Source organism: Antennarius striatus, chromosome 19 (assembly GCF_040054535.1).
Source record: "Antennarius striatus isolate MH-2024 chromosome 19, ASM4005453v1, whole genome shotgun sequence".
Classification (NCBI taxonomy): Eukaryota; Metazoa; Chordata; class Actinopteri; order Lophiiformes; family Antennariidae; genus Antennarius; species Antennarius striatus.
Window position 1 is genome coordinate 9,703,126 of NC_090794.1, and position 14,318 is coordinate 9,717,443.

At 41.5% G+C, this 14,318-nt stretch overlaps 2 protein-coding genes across 6 annotated transcripts in view; one reads left to right on the forward strand and one right to left on the reverse strand.

The window, feature by feature from the left end:
- Positions 1–1,262: 1,262 nt before the first annotated feature.
- Positions 1,263–6,291, forward strand: lamp5 (lysosomal associated membrane protein family member 5). 2 transcript variants are annotated; one of them, XM_068343079.1, is made up of 6 exons: positions 1,263–1,385; positions 1,732–1,910; positions 2,494–2,625; positions 2,941–3,037; positions 3,969–4,157; positions 5,263–6,291. In XM_068343079.1, the coding sequence occupies exons 1-6, from the start codon at positions 1,325–1,327 to the stop codon at positions 5,436–5,438; spliced, it is 834 nt and encodes a 277-aa protein (XP_068199180.1). In that variant the 5' UTR covers positions 1,263–1,324; the 3' UTR covers positions 5,439–6,291. The 2 variants fall into 2 exon arrangements, with proteins under 2 accessions (XP_068199180.1, XP_068199181.1); XM_068343080.1 differs by having other exon boundaries at positions 1,263–1,376.
- Positions 6,292–7,257: 966 nt separating this feature from the next.
- The window catches only part of pak5 (p21 protein (Cdc42/Rac)-activated kinase 5), a 54,838-nt gene continuing 47,777 nt past the window's right edge, over positions 7,258–14,318 (reverse strand). For all 4 annotated transcript variants that reach the window (XM_068343093.1, XM_068343091.1, XM_068343092.1 and 1 more), the window contains 4 exons: positions 12,055–12,181; positions 11,470–11,595; positions 11,247–11,381; positions 7,258–10,496 (listed from right to left, as the gene is read on the reverse strand). In XM_068343093.1, coding sequence (XP_068199194.1) covers positions 10,341–10,496; positions 11,247–11,381; positions 11,470–11,595; positions 12,055–12,181 — 544 coding nt within the window. In that variant the 3' untranslated portion in view covers positions 7,258–10,340. The remainder of the gene's footprint in view (positions 10,497–11,246; positions 11,382–11,469; positions 11,596–12,054; positions 12,182–14,318) is intronic.

Sequence of the window (14,318 nt, forward strand, 5' to 3'; positions counted from 1 at the left end):
TATGCAGATTCACCTCCGCTGAGTTTTAAAAAAAAAGATGCGATAAAGTTAGAGCAAGATTCGGCGTTGAGTTCAACGTGATTGCGCATCTTTTCCACAAAGCGCGAAGCATCCTCGGAGGGGCTGCGAACCAAGAGACGACAGCATCAGTTCCGTCGTAGTGCGGATCGATCTTTCCGACAACTGTGAAGCTACAAGCGTCTCCGTCTAATTCTATTCAATGCGCGCTGAAAAACGTTTTTGTCACATAACATTCGGACATTATCTACGTTTTGCGTCTGACTACGACTACAAATCATCGAGAATTGAAATAAATGTAAAATACTTGGCGAAAACTTTGTGCGTAAAATCCAGGCGCCAACCGAACTGACACGACAACAAGACGCAACGTCTCACTTGTATTGCGCTGCCCCCCCCGTGCTCGGCAGTATTTACCTCTATGAGGCGGGAGGGGGGGGTTCTATCGAGGCTAGTGGCGGGAGGGGGGTGCAATAAACTTCTCATACTCATCTTTTTTTTTCTTTTGCGTCCACAGCGCTGTATCTTCCAGCAAATCGTTCAGTGAACTCATTTAAAGCGAATCGTGAGTCCCGAAGTTGTTACTTGAGTGTGAGGTGAGAACAAAACCATTGTTTGTTTGTTTGCGGTGCGTTTTCATTCCTGATGTCATGCTGTTGTTGTTTACATGTGAGCAGAGACAAATTATCAAGACTGTTAAAGCATCAGCTTCGCTTGTTCCATAAGTTCTTAAATCTCAATAAAGATTTCTCTTTTTAAAAAACAAAAAAAACAAACCTGGGTTTTTAGCCGATTGGATGGATGTTGTGATTCTTGCAGCACCTCTCAGTTACCATCGCTCAAACAGAGCTTAGGAGCGGGAGGGAGGGAGGGAGGGGGGAGGCATCTGCTCTCCTCTCCACAAACACATCTTTCCAGCCAGACCTTCATTTTCTACCAGAGATGGAGACTCCAGCTCGGAGGGAATAACAGAGACTATAACAGAGAGACACTCACTTGACCTTTATTTCTTGAAGCTTAGTTTGGACCCTAGGACTCCTCGTTTGTTTCTGCACCGCAAACCGGATCCAACCTGAAGACTTTTTTTTTTTTTTTTGCTGCATTCGCAGCGTGACTTCTGGGCTCCGAGTGGAGGCGTCTCTCCTCTCTCTCTCCCTCTCTCTCTCTCCTTCCTCCCCTCTTTCCCTCCCACCTCCTGTCACTGTGTCCCCTTTCTCTCTTTTCTTTCCGCGGGTTCAGCGCAGGCTGTCCATTCAGTTCCCCCTCCTTTTTTTTTATTTTCCCGGAGCCGGGGAAGCTGATCGCGATGGGACGACTGGGGCTCAGCACCACGGAGAGCGCCAGACTTCTGCTGCTCGGTGTGTTTGGTAAGAAGTGTGTGTGTGTGTGTGTGTGTGTGTGTGTGTGTGTGTGTGTGTGTGTGTGTGTGTGTGTGTGTGTGTGTGTGTGTGTGTGTGTGTGTGTGTGTGTGTGTGCCGCTGTCGTGACTTCACTGCAGTGTGTGTTCACCCATGAAAGTGTGTGTGGCTCCTTACATTTTTACATCCTTTAAAACTCCTGCGCACATTTGCCCCTGAATAGTGATCTATAAATGTGTGTGTGGGGGGGTGGGGTGGGGGGGGGCATTCCTCTGAACTCCCTTATTGCTGATTCTGCATGTTTTAAAGTGCCCTCGTCTGTCACCCCCCCCCCACCCCACCCCCCTGTGGTCAGGTATGTTGGCGCTGTCCGTGGTGCTGGCGGAGCAGGAGGGCGAGAACCTGTCCGGTCTGTCCAACAATCCCGACAAAGCCATCTTCGCGGTCCGGGAGAACGGAACAACATGCTTGATGGTGGAGTTCGCAGTGAAATTCCTCGTGCCGTATGACGTGCTCGCTCTCAACGGCATAGACGTAAGGATTCCCCAAAGCATCTTAATCCATGCGGGTATCCGTCTCTGAAAGTCTGAAAAGCAGGGACTGTTGCCCGTGCGTCAACAACACGCGTAAATTGGGAAATTACATGCTTTTCATGAACTCGAAAATAATACTCGCTTGTGCAAAAGTGCTGAGGAAACGTTTTATTTATTTAAATCGTCTGTTTTTATTCGTATTAAGGATGAAAATGTATGTTGAGAAAAAAAAATGCAGCTGGGTTTAAAAATATCTCCTAAAGGGTGCAGTCGTGCGTAAAGTGCTGACGTCGCATTAGAGGCATTACATTGGAAAGGAATGCAATGACAACATAATTTATATATATATATATATATATATTTACATATTTGATTAGCTTAATTTTTATTTTGCATTTGTTTAAAGATAAAACTCACTGAAATAGTTCTGGTTATTTATTTATTTTAATTTTGTGCGTAAAATTGGATACTTCTGTTACTAGATAATAATTTATTTATTTTTTTAAAAACACTGCAGCATGTGGATCTGTAATCTGTCCTGATCTATCAATTCTTGTTTTCACGGTTGTTGTTTTATTTGGCAGTTGATCACCGAGCAGGCGTCGTTCATTCTGCCCCGTGGTGCAGAAATCGAGGGGAAATGTGGGAGCACGGAATCAGAGATTCACATTAGCTGGAAGAACAAAGCCTACACCCTCCGCATCTATTTCACCAAGGTGGGCGAGAAATGAGAGAAATGTGTTGAATCCCTGCATGTAATAAAAAGAGTGGAGGTCACTTAAGAATAATAAGGCGCCGCACATCAAAACTACACAAACTTTGACAAAGTTACTGTGGAAATGTGAAATGAGCTAAAATTATTCTATTTCTATTTAATTCTGGCCTTTCCATCTCGAATCAAACGCCACACATCATTTCAGCGGTGAACAGGATTCTAAGAGGACAGTTTACATGAGTGGAGGCCAACCTGCCTCTGGGCGCAGAGGAAAAGCCCGGTGTGACGCCTCTGTCTGTCTCTCTGCGTGTTACAGGAGCTCCGTGACAAGGGCGCTGAGGTGTGGAAGATTAGTAAAGTCCAGTTCGTCTACGACACCTCGGAGACGTCCCATTTCATCAACGCGTACAACCGTGAGTCTCCCGGGCCACTCAGCAAAGTCCTATCCTGGGTTCATTCATGTCACGTTTGCATCCATCTGGAATTAAAATGTTCACCCGTGCATGGATTTATGATTTCCTCACTTATTAGGCGACAGATTTCAGAGATGCCCCTAAAGTTATAGAAGGTCTTCATGGCAGGAAAATACTTGTCTTTTAAATGATGAATCACATTTTCATCCTTTGCAGTATAATTCCTTTTTGCTAAAGATCTTTTCAAATAAATCCCTCTTTTTTTTATAAACCAAATAAATATTTTTATAATCCGTTGAAAATAGTGGTTACTTTGAATTATTTTGATTTTTTAGGATGAGTTTCTTTTTACCTCCAGTCAGACTACAGTAAAAGAATTTAAAAATACACCATTCATTTCTTAGACCAAAGTGAGAAAGTGTTTTCTTTGTTTTAAAACTGTAGGGACAGGGCAAATTTTGTGATCATTCAGTTCAGTTAAGTTATATCTGTTTCATAAGTTATAATATATATACATACATACACACACACACACACACACACACACACACACACACACACACACGCACACACACACATACACACACACACATATATATATACACACACTGTATATACATATATATGTGTGTGTGTATATACACACACTATATATATATATATATATATACTGTATATATATACTGTATATATATACTGTATATATATACAGTATATATTATATATATATACTGTATATACTGTATATATATATCCTACAAACAAAATGTCTGATAAACACATCTGTGTGTTTTTGCATCCCTTGAATGTATATCTAGTAGACATTCACACACACAGAGACACGCACACACACACACACACACACCCACACACACACACACACACACACACTTTACTTCACGTTCCTTCATGACTCATCCTCTCTCTCCAGCTGGGAAGCACACAGCCAGCACCCACCGTCTGTCAGCCCTCGTGACCCCCGCCGGGCGCTCATTTGTGTGCCAAGCACAACAGACCCTCACCCTCATTTCAAGCGACCACCAGAAGGGCGTCACCGTCTCCATGTATGACATCCAGATCCAGCCTTTCGACATGGCCTCTGACTTCATGTTCAGTGAACGTAAGAACACCCTGCTGTGAAAGAGCTTTCTGTGAAGCACTGCCAGGAAAAAGCAAATCTCCGTCTGCCACACAGCGCCACAGCTTCCTACAGTCACACATTAGGAAAAAACAGACAATCACGACAAGGACTCCAGAGGGTGTTATAACTTTACATCTACCTCTCTCTGACTCACACACACCTCTGGGTGGGGGTGCTGGTGCAGTACAAGAAGTACTGCAGAAAAGGAGACAAGTGATAAAAGAGGGGGTGGGGATACAGGAGAGAAGAAAGACAAGCAAAAAGAGAGGGACAGAGTGAGCAGGGGTGGGGTTCGCTGGGACTTTATGAGTGCACTTATATCCTCACCCTCCATGCAGCGTTTATAGACAAACTCAATGTACCTGTCTGTCCTCTGGAGCCAATCACCTTGGAAGAATCAGTTGCTCTGAGGTGCTGTAAACTAGGCTGTGCTCCGCTTCACTGCCCCCCTCCTGGTGTGCAATAGTGCCGTCCGCAGGGAGGAACACCTTCAGCTTTAAACCACACACAGAGACACAGACACACGCATACTTGCATACTCGCATGTCTATCTGAGCACAAAGACAAAAAGCTGTGTTGTGTTTCAAGCAAACACAATGTTGCTTCACACCCAGATGCTGCCTCCATGTACCGATGACACACAGCAGACAGGCAGATGAGTGTGCACGCACCACAACAATGTAAGCATGCTGCACAGAAAGTTACCAAACCTCCAACCACATAACAATGTGAGGTTGACTTTATCAAGTGTAGAACATTCACTGAAAAATTATTTTAAAAAATTACGTTGCACACATTTCATCCTGAACCAGTTGAGGATAAAATATATATTAATTTAGTTTAACCTTACATGAGAAAAGAGACCATTGTTCAGTCAAGTCAAATTTTAATCTCCTTTAATTGTGCAGAAGTGTACAAATGGACAAATCTGACAGTTTTAATTTATTAATAAATGAAGGGTTGAAGTTTTAATATTGAAATAATTTAATAAATCCGAATTAGGAAAATGCTTTCCGGTTGCAGAATAATTTGATCATTCATGTGCCTTCCCCATGGTGACTTTTTATTTTTCCACTCCTTGCAGCCTTCAAGTGCATGACCGACCAGAGGGAGCGGCTGGAGGAGACCCTCCCCCTCATTCTGGGCTTCATTCTGGCCCTCATCATCGTCATCACACTCACAATCTACCACTTTCACCTGAAGCTGACAGCGACCCAGCCCCAGCTCCCCCGAGATCGCTCCATGTACAAGAACATGTAGTCAGCAGCGCGCAGTGGGCGACTCTCTGCAAAGCTCACCTGACAAAGACTCCTCCATGTCCCAGCTCTGACGCCACAGAGGAAACTTGTCATGCCATAGACTGAGTCCCAGACAGAGAAATGTGTGTCATCTCCACCGTAGGCTCACTGGACCTACTGGAAGCGAAGGGGACAGTTTGAGGACGTAGATGGAGGGTAAATCTAGTAAATCTAATTAATCCAACTGCAGAGTTTAATCTAAATGTCACAAATTCATAGTTGGAATTACAATAAATAGAATAATAATGATAAAGATATACGTATATGCTTTATTGAAAATATATTTCAGGATGATTATCATCTAGAATTCATAAACTTGGGGTTAAAGTTTACCTGTTTTATTCCCCCTCCCAAACATCTCTGGGCTCCGGGTTCATTGCTTCGGACATTTTTATCCAGCTTCTGTTTCAAGGATCATGTCAGAGTTTCTGCTGCTCAACAGTTCGTTGTCTTCCCTTATTTCTCTTTCTGAAACTGCTGCTAAATTATTTTAATCCTTTCTTTTCTGTATGTTGATATCGTTATTTCTTTATTTTGTTGATGGATGCAGCCATAGTGTTTCAAAGTCTTGTAGTGTGTGCAGTGCAGTGGCATTCAGAGTCACAACGTTTTTGATTTCAGCTCAACAAATTTTGTCTCCAAAATGTATGGAACATATCAAAAAAAAAGAAGAGAAAAAAACAGAAGATAAATAGAGAAGAATTTACCAGAATGCCATATGAGAATGTTTATGAAAATGCAGAGAACTTATAAAAATCTAAAAAAAAGTGTCAGATATTTTCAGAATCAAAAGTCTATGCATAAAAATCTGCAGATGCAATTTTATGCAGTTTTTCTGTTCGTTGAATAAATCGCTGGAACCATCTCTACACATCTGTCCAGTTTTTCATCTATCATCCCTACAGCGCACCCTCTTCAATCTTTCAAACCCAATAAAATACAATACCCGCTTCTCTCCTTTACATCATTAAAACAAAAAAAAGAAACCAAACTAAAGTGTTCAAACACAAGAGTGACTGATCATCCTCTCAGAGGATGGGCTGCAGAGATGAGCTATTGATTTTGTCATCTGAATCTCTGTCTTGGAAGGAAATGCAATAAGGATTCTAATTGAAAATAAATAGAGCGTTTGTGTGGGCGACACCTGTTTGTTTCACTGTCAGGAGATCACCCATCATCCTTTGTGACAGGATTAGAGTCGAGCTGATACAGGTTCTCACTCAGACAGGCCATGTCACGGTTTGGGCGTGTCATTACTAAAGACCTCAAGACTTATATTTGAAGATAACTTATCTTAAACTCTGGTTGAGATGGATGGATGTAACTGACTGTAACTAACAGTATCAAACCACGGTTATGATTGGGAATATAATTATATATTTATGTATATTAACTTATTTCCAATAGTAGGAATCATCATGAACAGTTTAATAATAATCAATAAAAACATGTTCTTTCTTAGCCAAAGATCCACTATAACTTAAAATTTTAAGATATGTTGGCAGCTTTTTTAGATGTTGCGTGAAAAATAAAACATTATGATCACATAATTAAGAAATCCAGTCAGAGTGTGTTTCAATTTTTAAATTGAAAGGCACCTGCTGATGTGCTGTCCAAAGTTCCAAGACTGGAGTTGCTGCCAGTGCGTCATTTGGTGGGGTGGGGGATAAGTAGGGATAAAAATTCCTCCTCTGCGCTCTTACAGTCGAAAAACACACATTTGTTTGCAGCTGGTCTTCACAGAAGGACAGAAGACAAACACAGAAGACCCTCAGCGTTTATCATCATGGGTTTATTTTACAGTCTCCAAAATGACACTGCAGTTGAAGGTTGGATTACAAAGCTTCTTAAAGAGCTCTCATGAACACACACAACGGTATCCAGAGATAGATGTTTAGTGACTGGAAGTCATATAGGATGAAGTTCGATGGCCTTCGCCCCCACATGGACAGATTTGTCCAGCAACAGTCCTTTAACAACATAACAGTGATGTCACAGCCTCCTCACGCCCCTTTGACCAGCTTGTTGGGCTAATAAGTGGTAAATCACATGAAGATGGTAGATTATGGACCGCTGTAGCTCCACCAGCAGATTTCAACTTCCTGTTGGTGGTTCTAGTTTGATTCCTGTCTGGGCCCTGTGCTGAGTGTCTCTCCATATCTTCACATCTATCAAGTTAAATCAAAAAACAAATACAAATTTATGCAAACTTTAAGTCTCCCATGAATTAATTGTATGATAATTTTCCCTTCAGACATCAGGCTTAGCAGAAAAAACAAATGCTATCTGTTACAGCTACAGTGTCAGTTTGACAGCATGTTAAAAGTTACTTGATGAACTCAGTGCTGATGACAGCTTTTCATACCACCCTGGAATCCTGTTCCCAAAGCAACACGTTATCCATGTAAGCAATGTTTGAGTAGACACAAACAAGTCTGCCATCTTATTCACATTTATTCTTTTAACAGCTTTAGCTTTACGTTCTTCAAGTCAGATATCTGCAGAATATAGTCAAAAAACCAACCACAGAAAAAAAAACCCGTCCACATTGTGAAAAGTATAATAATCTGGAAGAAATTTTAATCTCTTTCATTTTGCTTTAATTCAGTTTCATTTTTGTTCACTCAAAAACAGAAATATTAAAAGATATCCTAACAAATGAGAATGCAAGACAGTCAGCTGAGCAGCTGATGCTTCATTTCCTTGTTGTGTGATAGGAGCAGTTGTGTGGTCTATGTGAATACAGTATGTGGATGTCAGGTTAAATCACCTAAATGGTAACTCAGTAAGTCTACAGTGTGGAGTCTGAGCCCCACCGATACCCTGTAGTCCCTCACTGAGGCCCTGCAGTCCCACTGGCCTCAGTACTTGTACTTTTATTTACTGAACCATCGGCAGATGAATCTTTCTCTGAGAGAGAAGCTCCATTCTCTGTCCGAGCTAAATCAATATTCTATTACAGTGTTTCGGAGGGAAATGGCTGAGAGGGAAGAAGGAGAAATGACCTCATATATTATGACAACACCGATCCATGAATGTGTCTCTCTGTGTCTCTGTGAAGTTAGGATGAAATCACTGGAAATCAAATCTGCTGGACTTAGAAAATATGGAAGCCTCCCCCCCAAAAAAACAAAAAACAACAACAAAAAAGTTGCTGATGATTGAAAGGAACTTCTTAAAATAATCTGACAGTGTGTTTTAAAAAAAACAAATCTGACTGATATGAGACCAAGAGAGGAGAGCAAGTGGAGGTCATAAACGCTGATGAAAGAGAAAACTATGCAACACCTCTCAATGTTTTTATGGATTTTTTTTTTAATTTAAATCAGTTTCACTGATAACAAACATGCAATATCATTGTACAAGCCAACACCACAGTGTTACTCATTCAAGTCTGTCAAGGATTAGCCATCACGCACACACGCACATGCACACAAACACACACACACACACACACACACACACACACACATTCATATGTACATATCACAGTGAGTGATGGCTAAAACAATGTAGGGAGGAGGATTACACTGCTCTCCCGGGCTGACCAGGGATAAGAATGGCGGCATTGTTACTGCGATAGCGGGTGTGTGTTTGACTGAGGTGGGACAGATAAGGAGGGAGATGATGACAGTGAGGATGTGAGTAGAAAACAACGCCTACCATCAGAATCCTAAAACCTGCACGCTAGGTGGGCGTACTGAACAGGGTCCTCTTGGTCTGAAGAGAAACGGGACGAGGCACCCGATATAAAAGACGTCTGCATAAAAGAAGTACTTTCTTTTCTTTATCACATCCACTCAATCTGTGCTACATTTAAATGTTATGTGTGGATGCAGTGTCATAAATAGTGGCCATCATGGTTTCATTGACCGGTTCGGGTATTGCTCGGATGATATAACTCTTGATATCATGTTCTGCTGATGCGCTTTTAGACACGTAAATTAAAACCCGACAAAAGAAAAACCCAGAAGAAAATTCCAATAAATAAATAAATACTTAAAAACATCATACAAAATTCTGACATTTCCCTTTTTTTTTCTCTCCAAACATTTAATGGAAGTTCTGTCTACAAATGTAAGATAATAAATATATTGAGTAATTTCAGTAACAGTTAGGTTTAAATGGGTTCATTTGGGATATCTCTTATATCTTTAAGCAAAAACTGGATTATAAACAGTAGGAAAGATCTCTGCAGAAACTCTATTTAATACTGCTCATATCACAATGGTTACGACACAATAAAATACTGCAAATTATCAAAACTGTACAGAAAAACTTACAAGTTTCTCTAAAATACATTTTTACTGTTAGTGTGTGAGAATAGAGATACGAGAGAGCTCGTCTCAGTTGAACCAGCCAGTCCGCGGCCCGTCCTCCAGTTGGACTGACCAGTCCTCACCGGTCGGAGACCCATCTCTCTGCGGACGACTGTTCTGCCCTCTGCTGCATCTTGACCGGATAGGATGCCCCCAGGTTTCTCCATCTCCGGAGCTCTTGCTGATGGCTACACAACACTGAGCTGATGGTTCAGTCTAGGAAGAAAGAAGACTGCAGGGGCGAGACAGCCCACATGTTTCTACTGGACTTCTAGTGACTTCCTCTGGCACAGTACACTCTACTACACCAGTTCATTTTTTTTTTTTTTTTTTTCTTCTTTTCAGTGGTGTGTGTGTGTTTTTTAAAATGTATTTCTTAGATATTCCTCGAGCTAATCTACTTCACGGTCACAGGTGTGAGTGTTACCGGTTGGCCACCCAGCGGCAGGGTGTTTTGGCTGGGAGAGGGCAGTGTCACCCACGTGGTGTGTGTGTGTAAGTGTGTGTTTTTAGTGTAAAGAAGGGCAGGTTTGTGTTCCAGCAGTTCAGCGGTGGCGATAATGTCTCATGAGGGGGATTATGCAGGAAGGGGGTCCAGACATCTTGAGAAAAGGGTGCTGGAGGAGTTCCTGGGCTGTTGCTCTCTGTGATGGCTCCCTCACCAGCATCAGATCCAGGAAGGACCTCAGCACAGAGGAAACCTAGAGTTGTAAAGAAACACATTTAATTCTTGTCATCTTTGTTGAGCAGAACGGAAAAAAACCTCTTGTATGACAGGTGAAAGATCTTCAAACACTGAATAGAAGTCTAGTTCCTTTAAATTCTGATTCCATGACCTGGACAAAAGAGAATCTACACATTTAATTCCAGTCCTGTTTGACATGTAGTTACAGACTGCAGAGTTTGATGCATGTATGGCACAAGATGCATGAAAGTGTTCCATTAATCCGCTTAGCTGGATCTTAGAGTATACAGAATATGACACATGCACATTTAGCCATTCTAGCAACTCAGGCCACCACTCAGTTCTTTACCAAGATTCACATTTTCCATGTGCCATCACGGGAGAACAGATATTACTGCTGATTCCTTTCATTTCCATCTGGTTCCATCATCAAGACAAGCATGGGATCAAACTTGCAAAACACATAAAACTCCAAGCAACCTTTGTGTTCTGAGAAAATCTGCAAATATCAGCATGCAACACCCCCAACATCAGCCTTGCAAAACTGAAGTGTGTTAGCAGACCGCCATTAGTAAAGAGATGCCCATTGCTAAACAGCTTAGCTGCTAGTCTGGAATCTCATTCTGATACAAAAACATTATAATTGAAAGTCTACTGCAAATTGCAATGAAAGGTTTGTGAATGTTTTCAGTATTATGTCAGTGTATCTGGGTGCCTTCCTCCATGTTTCCTCACCGACAGACGCCTGCATTGACTCCCTTCTTACCTTGTGTGACTCTTTTAGCTTTGGTGGAAGGTTGTCTCGTATCCTCCTCATGGCCTGCAGAGGAGGTTCGTTAAAGTAAGGGGGCTCTCCATCCACCATCTCGATCACCATGATGCCTAAAGACCAGATATCCACCTGGACACACATAAAAACACTTATTACAATAATAACATGTTGTATCGGTACAATAAAACGGAGTACAGCATGTGTGTGTGGTCTTCACCTCAGTGCCATACGGTAGTCTAGAGATGACCTCTGGTGCCATCCAGTAGGGCGTGCCTACTAAGGATTTCCTCTTGGGTACTTCTTTAGAAACTTGGGCACAAAAACCAAAGTCTGATAGCTTGATCTGCAAACAGACACAAGCATCATGCAGCACTCAGGCTCTGCTCTCCATCATGAAGGTGTGAGAACACAGAATAGAGATCATATTAGTTTGAACATCTGTGTAATAAAAGCTTTCACCGAAAACGCTAAGCTCCTGCTTTGGGGTTAATAATACTTTGATTAATTACATCTTATCAGTACATTAGGAGGCATTAGTTGGGGCTTTATTACTGGAGCACAAGTGCTAATTGATATGATGAGTTGTTGGCACTGGGTCTTCACAAGCAGTAGAAGTGAAACCCACTGAAAAGATCACTGAGTGTGTGACAGGGGGAGCGTCGGGCCGTTAGCTATTGGGATCTGGAGTTTTATTTTAAATGGGAACCTATAGGTTACATAACAACACAAAGGGAAGAGTGTGAATGAATAGTATCTTGCACACATAATGAAACACACATCATCCAGGCACCGCCTCACTTACCCTGCCATCACTGGTCAGGAGGATAGAATCGCTCTTTATGTCACGGTGAATGACGCCCTGTGTGTGCAGGTAAGACAGAGCCCTCAGCACCGACAAACACACTGTGGCAATCTGCTCCTCGTTCATCCTGCGAGGACACACACACACACACACACACGCAACTCATAAAACTGCTGTACATATTGCTCACATTTGAATTGAAAGTAGATTTAATTTGCCCAGAAATATTCAAAAATAAATGGAAGAATATAAATAAATCAGATCATATATTTTGCAGATTCTCTACAACCCACACAACATGGGAAACATGTAGGGTTGTTACAAGGTAATGTTCCACAGGTACACCTTATATTCATGTGGTTGCTATTCTGTGTATCACTCATGTAAGTCTGCAGCAGAGCGCTCACAATATCCACAGCGCTACCATCAGATTCCGCAGTTGTTCTAAAAAGATTACAGCTGAACACAGAAACATCCCCTTGTTGCCTACAGCAGCTGTAACTGCAGCCAGCAGGGTCCCATATGGAGAGCTGTGATGGAGGGATGCACTGTGTCCGACTGAGTTCACACAGAAACTCACGGTTCCACTGAACATTAACATCTAGACCCCAGCTGGGCGGGCCAGAGTGTGTGCATGCAGCACATGTGCAGAAAGAGAGGATGCATAAATGTAGCACAGGAATATCTATCTATCTATCTATCTATCTATCTATCTATCTATCTATCTATCTATCTATCTATCTATCTATCTATCTATCTATCTATCTATCTATCTATCTATCTATCTATCTATCTATCTATCTATCTATCTATCTATCTATCTATCTATCTATCTATCTATCTACACATACACACACACACACACACACACACACACACACACACACACACACACACACACACACACACACATACTAAAACAGATTTTACTGTCACACATGCATGCATTTACAACAATAAGAGACAAATGATCCTTCTGCTAATGGGGAACTGGTAACTGGATAACTCAAAGAGAAGGAGGACATGTATGCAGAAATAATTCACCTCTTAACCCCCACCTACGCACACACACACACGCACGCACGCACGCACACACACACACACACACGCACACACATACACGCACACACTCAATTAAACAGAAAACCAGAATCATTGAAACAGAAAATTGTTTCAAATGCAAAGTGAAAAGAAATTTTAATGAACCTGTAAAGGTTGCCAAGGGGATGAAAATTACACACTCATACAAAACATGCATACATTCAACCACTCATCCACACCAACCAGCACACATATACTTTTGTACTTAGACTGTATAAAAACCCTGTTAACAGCAGCTCATTAATGAACTATGAGGCATAATTGAAATCAGACTTCAGGACTGAACCCGTCTGTTGTGCTGCTGCTCACCCACCTGTGTGTGTTAGATGTGTGTGTATTCATATATTCCAGTGTGTGTTTGCTGCTAATAGTCCAACAACCCAATGGGATCTATGCAACATGAGGCAGGCAGTGGTTATTTTACCAAAATAAGCTAATCAGAACACAAAATACAATGAAAATACTTCAAAAATACATCAACTTATGTAATAAAGTGGTGAACTTTTATGGTTGACCACCGAACAATTTCAACTTAACCATTAAGTTATTTCTTTCCCAATTCATTGTTTTTACTGATTGTGATATGTGTTTGGAATATCAATTAAGTATTAAAAAAAACAACATATTTCCAGAAATAAATATGAAAAAAGAAAAAGGAGAGTTCACAGATAACAGTCTCCTATTCTCTGAGATTTCCATTATCACTTCTGAAGGACCGGTGTGCAAGTCTGAAACTTTGTAACACACACATGCTGAACACACAATCGGGCAAACATCTGTGTGGGAGACTGTTCAAAATACTTCAGTGTAGCAGCTTCACCAAAGCATGTTATTAGCATCCGACACTACAGCGCTAATGCTGACACTCCACGCAAATGACTGTAATTAAATACCAAGCACAAAGTAAGCTTAAAACAATGAGGCGGCCGCTTGGAAACACGACGCAACAACAGAGAAGCAATTAAGGGAAAGTTGAGGAACAATGATCCTAAAGCTATCAAATTCTGGAGTGGATTACAGTCCATCTGCTGGTTTGTGTCTTGTGAAATCTTCCACCTTCATCAAGATTCTGGTATGCAAATCAACCGAACCGATCAGTGAAAACGTATCTTTGCATGCCAGTTTCCAGTGGTTTAAATGTCAGAACATATACTCTATACAGC

Coding starts and splice junctions, on each gene's coding strand:
- lamp5 (XM_068343079.1), top strand. CDS start 1,325: ATGGGACGACTGGGGCTCAGCACCACGGAGAGCGCCAGACTTCTGCTG. Junction 1,911..2,493: donor TCGCTCTCAACGGCATAGAC/GTAAGGATTCCC, acceptor TTTATTTGGCAG/TTGATCACCGAGCAGGCGTC. Junction 4,158..5,262: donor TGACTTCATGTTCAGTGAAC/GTAAGAACACCC, acceptor CACTCCTTGCAG/CCTTCAAGTGCATGACCGAC.